This window comes from Medicago sativa, chromosome 2, assembly GCF_051527215.1.
Source record: "Medicago sativa cultivar Bolivia chromosome 2, Bolivia_mono, whole genome shotgun sequence".
NCBI classification, from domain to species: Eukaryota; Viridiplantae; Streptophyta; class Magnoliopsida; order Fabales; family Fabaceae; genus Medicago; species Medicago sativa.
Genome location: NC_140750.1, coordinates 20,254,547 through 20,262,912, shown reverse-complemented (window position 1 = coordinate 20,262,912; position 8,366 = coordinate 20,254,547). Strand labels below are relative to the sequence as shown.

The 8,366-nt window shown below is 31.7% G+C and overlaps 1 protein-coding gene across 1 annotated transcript; it reads left to right on the top strand.

Annotated features, from left to right (window-relative positions):
• The first annotated feature begins 703 nt into the window (after positions 1-703).
• Positions 704-8,366, top strand: LOC146945362 (topless-related protein 2-like). Its single transcript, XM_085748057.1, has 24 exons — positions 704-785; positions 872-1,124; positions 1,711-1,824; positions 1,910-2,068; positions 2,609-2,750; positions 2,865-2,970; positions 3,353-3,468; positions 3,518-3,689; positions 3,776-3,885; positions 4,035-4,098; positions 4,176-4,249; positions 4,335-4,430; positions 4,517-4,609; positions 4,789-4,916; positions 5,015-5,249; positions 5,329-5,472; positions 5,810-5,953; positions 6,058-6,168; positions 6,293-6,469; positions 6,585-6,707; positions 6,800-6,895; positions 7,020-7,205; positions 7,480-7,655; positions 7,990-8,366. Exons 1-24 carry the CDS (start codon positions 704-706, stop codon positions 8,111-8,113), a joined length of 3,225 nt encoding a protein of 1,074 aa, XP_085604183.1. The 3' UTR covers positions 8,114-8,366.

The following is an 8,366-nucleotide window of genomic DNA, read 5'->3' as shown; positions in this document are numbered from 1 at the left end:
ATTTATAATGTGTGAGTCTAGCTATTGAACTATTTGACATAAAAATATTTAAAAAGTAAGTTTGTATAAAAAAAGTTGTGTACTTATAAAATTATCAAAAGTAACAAATTTTCTCTTTCAAAAAAAAGTACTGTAACAAATTTCCTTTTATAAATTCCTATTCATAAATTTATTTTTTAAAACTATTTATTTTGACCAGAATTAAAACTATTATTATTAATAACATTAGTAAATTTTGCAAGTGAATCGTATCATAATTAAAAGTACTTCTCCCTTAAATATAAATACAAAGTCCAGTGTACTTAGTCTATATTTAAATCGAATACATCTCCTTTTTTATTATATTTAAGGTAGGAAAATAATTTTTATTCAAAAAATAAATAAAGACAGATTTTGTACCAAAAATAAACAAATTAATAAAGACAGATTTTTTTTTTGTTGATAACAGACAGGATATTGTTGTATTCAATATTATTAGTAGTTTTTTACATAGATAGATACAGAGGTTAAATTATTTTACTGAATGGTCGTGAAAGTGATAAGCACGGTTGCTTATCAGATTTTATCTATTCACGTCTATAAATGTGTAGTTGTGTGTCAGATTCCTTGTTCCATTTGCCTATACATGCTAAGCAAATAACATCACAAAGCAAAAGGAATATCAACTTTTCAACTGACTGATTATCATCATTTCTCTCAAAAAATGTCAGCTTTTCAAAAAAACAAAGAATTGGTGCTACTCGTACATCAATACCTTGAGGAAGAGGGTTTAAAAGAAACCATGCGTATGTAAGTATTTTTTTTTTTTTATTGTTCAATTTTTTTCAGTTTTGTTTTTTCATATATTGTATTGTACAGTAACACTATGAAGATGATTTGAAGGAAACCATGCACGTGTATATTGAAATTGAAAATTTTATTTTTTTTGTTTTATTGGTGTTTAGGCTGGAGAAGGAATCATGTGTATTCTTCGATTTGAAGTACTTTGAAGAGAAAATTCTTGCTGGAGAATTTGATGAATGTGAGAAGTACCTCAGTGCCTTTACCAATATCACTGACAGTCCAAGCTCCATGAAAATGTTTTTTGAGATTAGGAAGCAAAAGTATCTTGAAGCCTTGGACAGGTAGTGCTCCTTATTTTTATCTTTATCATAGCATCATTATCATCTGCAAGGCATCATTATCATTAGGGTTTTAAAAAGTAGATGTAGTTAAGATTGAGGTCACCGTCATCCTTGATATTGTGAAGAATCACAGTCAAATGCGACCTCGATCAAAGATTCATAGTGGTTTTGACAACATAAAAAAATTGTTGTTTCGTGGTCTAGATCACACTCATAAAACTCTATTTAAAATCCTAATTATAATCAGGGTTTTATCACTAACGATTGTCATCACAATTCTTGATACGGTGGAGAATCGTAGTCAAATGTAGATTCAAGCAATATCGTACTGCGGTTTTTGCAACATCATAAACCGTTATGTCAGTGGCGCATATTTCAATTGCATAACTCTTTTTTAAACCCCAGCTATAATCATCATTTTTACAATTATTTCTGTTATGACTGTCTTCATTATTACTTCTTGTATCCTAAACAATAAGATGCTAGTTATACTCCTTATGCTTTTATTTAAGTATTTGTTTAAGTATATTAAAATATTTTATGGTTGTTGTTTTTCTAATGTTTACATGATCTCATTTGTGCTCAGGAATGACAAAGCCACGGCCGTTGAAATTCTGGTTAAAGACTTAAAAATATTTACAACATATAATAATGATCTCTGCAGTAAAATAATAAATCTTATAACCCTTGACAACTTCAGGTAATTATTTATTTTTTTGTATGATGTTGTTGACTATGTTCAAATTTGTTGCATTTTAACCATTGATCAATTGGTTTAAATACAGGGAGAATGTAGAATTATCACATTATCGAGATGTTAAATCAATTAGACTGGCATTGATGGAAGAACTCAAGAAAATGATTGACATGAACCCCATATTGAAGAATAAGATTATGCTTCCTTCATTGCAGTCGTCACGGTTACAATACCTGGTTAATCAAGGGTATTAATTATTTTTATTATTAGAACAACAACATTGACTCAAAAGTAAATGGATATAATTATTTTTATATTTTTAATTTTTTTTTTCATTTTCATTACTAGTAAATACATTTTTTGTACGTATGTGATGAAATATCATTGAACAATTTATCTCTTATACTATTCTATACCTGATTTTTCACAAATAAATTTTCAATATTTTTATGTGTGGTCACTATTTAATTTTTAATAGAACAAATATAAAATTATAGAATACTTTACAGCAAAATAATCGAGTGAGTTGGAGCACTTGCCCCCATTTTACTGTACATAGATCCGTGCCTAACTGTAGAGCAGTTGCAGTACCTCTTAATTATTTGTTTAGGGTTGCAGATTACAACTTGTTTTTAAATTTTCATATATGATTATTCCATTCACAAAGTGCTTTAACTCTTTACACATTAATGCAATTAATAGTTTTTTTGTTAATGCCACTTATATCATTTGTAGCTTCATTGATCATGTTTATCTTGGGTTACTTTTGTAAATGTCTTCTATCCAGTTTGAATTGGCAGCATCACCTATGCAAGTATCCAAAGGAAAATCCAGAAATCACAACTTTGTTGATCGACCATACTTGTCCTTCACCTCAACAGATGCTGCTGCTACAGATGCCTACAATGCTTCCTGCTACAGATGCTGCTGTATGAACTTAGTTTTTCTATTTGTTTTCATGTTTATTGATAAAATAATTACTTCATGTTTTTCTGTATATTGGATTTTTGCATTTCCACTTATTATTACTTAATTTTGTGCAGCCTCTTCCCCCAGCCCCTGCATCGATGGTGAATGGAAATCCTTCCTCGTCTTCACAATCACCTGCTACACTTGCAGCTTCCTCATTAGCTGGTCCTTCGAATCAAGGTATATATCTTGGTCAGTTTTATACCGAATAAGTTTTAATGGAGAGTTGGAGATACATGGTCGATGTCAAATTGTTTTAAATCAACATACAACGAGAATTCTGGATATTTTCACGTAAACGTATTTTGTAACTTTAATTTAATATAACCTTAAAATATTGGATTCTTATTGGATGTCACACTGACAGTGCACGCCACTTTTCCCGATAAAAGCATCGAGAAGTAGTCAATGCTAATTCCTTGACTTGAACCTATGAACTTCATTGTTGTATATAATGACTAAAGTAGCTGAAAAAATATTATAATCTTTCTATTTTCAATTCTTGGGATGTTTGTTTGAGTGTCAACTCCATTGTCGAATTCACTGAATACACCACTTGCAGGCTCTATTTCGAAGCTTTCATTAACACTGAATACTCCGCTTCCACCGATGGATTACCAAAGTAATGACCGTGTTCAACAATTAAGACGGTTCCCAGCTGCAGAATTGGTTGAAGAGGTACTTGAACATTAGTTTGGCATGTTTCTTTTCTTTTTATTTGTACTAGCATTACCCTATTGGCACCTCTTTACAGGCTGGGCAGGTCGCATCTACCGTTACACCACAACCATCAACTCGGTTGTTTGATGAAATTCCCAGAACTGTTGTTTGCGAATTAAATCAGGGATCAACTGTGAAGAGCATGGAGTTTCATCCTACAATTCATTCTATACTAGCTGGTAGGTTAAAATAGACAACGTGTTTTTATATTACACAGAAACTTAGTCTTTATGCTGACCTAGAATATTCATTGAAATTGAAACAGTTGGTTGTGAAAATGGTGAAATTTCACTGTGGGATGCAATGATTAAAGAGAAGCAGATAGTGAAATCTTTCAATATATGGAATCTTTCTAAATGTTCCGTCGAATTTCAGGTCATGCATATCTGTTCAAAGAATACTCTTTAAAATTTAAATTTAGTACTATAAATAAAATAGATTCTGTGAAGTATTAAATGATGTATGCACTGCTAATAAATTATTGCAAGCAAATATTTTGTTAAATAACATGGTCTTTTATACAGGCTGCAAATCCGAAAGAATTGTCTGTCATTTGTGTAGCATGGAGCCCGGATGCTAGTTACATTGGTAAATAACATGTTAGTTCTTTTCTTTTATTTTTGTTGCTTGATTACTGGTTTATAATATATTTCCCTTCTTTTCAGGGGTTGCTTTTGCAAAGCATTTGATTCATTTGTATGCCTATCAATTTCCTAATGGTCTACAGCAGCATTTGGAGGTATGTTCATATCAAATTTTGATATGAATCAAATACTTTTTTTATTTTAATTCCTAACTAATATAATGTCCTTGTTTGTTTACAGATTGATGCTCATGATGGTGGTGTTAATGACTTGGCATTTTCATTTCCAAAAAATCAGTTATGTGTTGTAACTTGTGGAGATGATAAGTTAATTAAGGTGACAGAGAAGTTTCCTAGTCTATAATAGATTGTAATATATGAATGTTTCTTTAAATATTAATATTGGAAGAGTGATACATATAGGTATGGGATTTGAATGGAGAGAAGATCTTTAGCTTTGAAGGTCATGTAGCTCCTGTTTGTTCGGTTCTTCCACACTCGAAGCGAAATCTCCAGGTTAAATTCTTCACATTGTGTATTTTTTTTATTTGATTATGAGGCATCTTCCAATGTTAAATTTTTTATCATTACATTTGATTAACGGTGTGATTGTTTTGATTTTCAATATACATGACAATCGAATATGGTGTTGTGAATGCTTGACATAGTTGTTATGACATCATATATTCTTGCAGTTCTTACTTTCTACATCAATTGACGGAAAAATTAGACTCTGGTTGTATGAGAACGAGAGCTTCCAGGTGGAATACGACACTCTCGGAAAGTGTAGCAGTACACTGATCTATAGTGCTGATGGAACTAGGTAAGAAAATTAGGAATAATCAAGATTATACTTTTCATTTTTGTTTAACTCTATTTAAGTTTTTATGTGTGTTGTAATTTTTTCTCTTCGATGTTTAGATTGTTTTCGTGTGGGAAAACTACAGAAGGAGATTGTTTCCTAGCTGAGTGGGATGAGGATGATGGTGTAGTAAAAAGAACTTATTCTGGGTTTAGAACCAAATCTGCTGGCATGGTGCAATTCGACACTGCCAAGAGTCGATATTTGGCTGTTGGTGTAGATAACCAAATTAAGTTTTGGGATGTGGACATTATTAATGTTTTGACTAGTACAGATGCTGATGGTGGTCTTCCTGTGAGTATAGTCCTTTTACTTTGCATATTTTTATACATTTTTGTGAAAACTGTTTGACATGTTTGATGCCTTGTGTCAGAGTCTACCTCGCTTGACGTTCAATAAGGAAGGAAATCTGCTTGCTGTTTCTACAGCAGATGGTGGTTTTAAAGTCCTTGCTAATGTCAACGGTATCAAATTTTTGGGCGGCATTGAAGCAAATAAAGCACCTATTGATGTTAAGGTTTGTATCTTCCATAGCTCATTATCATTACTAAGGCTCTATTTAGATAAATAACTTAATTAAGAGCTTATAACATACACATTTATCATATGCGTGCTTATGTATAAGTTATTTCTCTATAAAAGATAAGATAAAGACAGACTGTTTTCATATAATCAATAAGTTGTTTTTGATAGTAAGGACAAACACATTGACGGTTATTTATAATTTTTTTTTTTTTTGCTAAATATATTAGCATGAATCTAACATACAAATTCTGCATTTTTTTAATCAAACTATGAATCTACAAGACCGTTATGTGTTTAGCTGAATCATTTTGTTATTTATCTATTTCTAGATGGAAGAAATTTTTGCTATAGCTAGTAGCAACGAGAATAATAGAAATTCAGATGATACAAATTCAAATGATGTAAAGGAAATCACTCTTCCTGTTCAGTGTCAGGTAGTTACTATGCCGGAGACTGTGGGTCCGAGTAACAAGGTATTCCATGCAACCTTTATTTTTATGCAAAAGATGCTTAATTAATATATGTACGTTTTTCTGTCAATAATTTCATGATCATAATGTTATTATCTTTTGCTAAGGCTATTCGGCTTGTTTACACCAATGATGGAACTGGTCTTCTTGCTCTCGGTTCAAAAGGGATTCAAAAGTTTTGGAAATGGAAACCTACTCAATTAAATCGTAGTGGAAAGGTGATTGTAAACAACATACACATACATGCATTGTTTTTTTTATTCCAAAGTTTTTGGTACAAATTTGTGCATGTAATTTTTATGTCTAAAAACATCACTGAGTCTTGTTGTGTTTGTTTAAAAGGCGACTGCAAGTGTTGCTCCTGAACATTGGACACCGAAGACTGGTGTTTTTTTGAAGAACAATGTCCCGGACAATGATGATTCAGCGATTCCTTGCTTAGACATCTCCAATAATAATTTTTATGCCATGTCTTCATGCGGAGGAACAGTTTCATTATTCAACATGGTGAAATTTAAAGTGAGCTTTCAATGTTTATGATAAATATATTCTGTTTCATATATCTCTTTTTGCTTTTGATCAAATATATCGAATTATTTGTGAGTTGTTGTGACAAATTATTGTTGAATTTCAGGTAATGTCTGAAATTTTGCCAGATCCACCAGCTGCAACATTCCTTGCATTTAACCCTGTAGACAATAACATTGTTGCAGTCGGAAGGGAAGATGGGGAGATTAGTATTTTTATGCACAGTAAGGTAATTACTTTAGAAATTCAAAAAACCTATAAAGTATGAATTTAGATAGTTTCAAGAATTCATATAATGATTTTAACCTTTTTGCCTTTTAGCTTATGTTGGAACTAAGTGGCCACCAAAAACACATCACTGGTATAGTGTTTTCTCCTCGACTGAATACAATGGTAACTTCAGATGCTGATGCTCAGGTATGCTAACCGTAACCTCCGTAAGATTATTAGTCAGTGTTGATAAATAGCAGTGCTATGGCATAATACATTTTCTATTTACAGCTTGATCATAAAAATGAATATTTCTTTGATGTATTTGTAGCTTTTCTCTTGGTGCACGACGACATGGCTTAAGAAGAAACAAGTGTCAATCCGAATGCCAGGTGGTGGAAATGCACATGCAGGTGATACTAAAATTCAATTTCACAATGATCAAGTGAAGTTTCTGGTATGCCATGAGACACAGATAGCGATATATGACGCTTCGGAAATGGAACTGATTCGCCGGGTAAGCAGATTGTTTCCTCGTGTATTTTTTAAGAAGAAAAAAAAACAATTATCAAATTTTCAGAAAATGCTTGTTTTCGAAATTCAATATCAAATTATTATTTTTTTCAATTATATATCCTTATAGAAAACATAGCATGAAAACATGTAATGCAAGTTAGGATATCAAACTGAGGGAGTACATATTTATTTGTATGAAAGATTTTTTAAATGCAGCTATATTTTGTATTACTTATGACTGAATCAGTGACATGTTTTATGTTTGTATATAATAGTGGCTTCCACAAGGTGGATTGTCTGGTTCCATATCATCTGCAACATACTCCTGCCATGGTGAAGTAATTTATGCTGCTTTTACTGATGGAAACATTGGAATATTTAATGCTGACAACCTCATACCACGATGTCGTATTTCTTCGTCTTCATACCTATTTCAGACTCCATCAAACAGGTTTTTTAACTATTTCATGTATTTAAACTCTTTAGTTTCCTTTTCCTGTGATAACTATTTGTTTGCGCGATGAAATCACGAGACATTTAACAAATGATAAGTAATAAGGTAGATTGGGCCAAAAATATCGGTGACGAAAATCATAAATTAAAGATTTATAAGTGTTCCATTTTTTGTCACATGCTTTCAATTCATGTTTGATTTCATGAAACTTGGCCAGTTAGAGAAGTCAGAATTTGTTTACCTTTAACCAAGCTTATATAAATTTTCTTACATGATTTTTGCCAATTTTCTGCTGAAGATTAATCCTTAAACCTTTGTCAATTTTGTGCAGTCAAAATGTGTACCCTCTTTTTATCACAAGACATCCACAAGATCGCTATCAATTTGCAATTGGACTATCAGATGGGTCTGTTACAATTATGGAGCCCAAAAAGTATGAAGCATGGTGGTGGTAAAAAAGTGTCTGTTGTTAAAATGGATATGATGTGATTCATTTGCATCATTTTAGTTTTTTTTTTTTCTTCCAATTATTGAGTTATTAAACAGTTGTTAAACTTTATGGTTGGATGCTTTTCTATTGTGAGACAATGTTGGGATGCCCATGAAGATGTTTTGGTTAAGTAACCAACCTTTATGCTTAATTATGGGTTATAAATACATTATGTTGCATGAATTATTCTATATATTAAATGTGATAGATTTGAAGTA

Bases quoted from the DNA above. Each gene is read 5' to 3' on its own strand.
- LOC146945362 (XM_085748057.1), top strand. From the start codon at position 704: ATGTCAGCTTTTCAAAAAAACAAAGAATTGGTGCTACTCGTACATCAA. The intron at 4,431-4,516 runs GTGACAGAGAAG...TGATACATATAG, and splicing joins GAGATGATAAGTTAATTAAG to GTATGGGATTTGAATGGAGA. The intron at 4,610-4,788 runs GTTAAATTCTTC...ATATTCTTGCAG, and splicing joins ACTCGAAGCGAAATCTCCAG to TTCTTACTTTCTACATCAAT.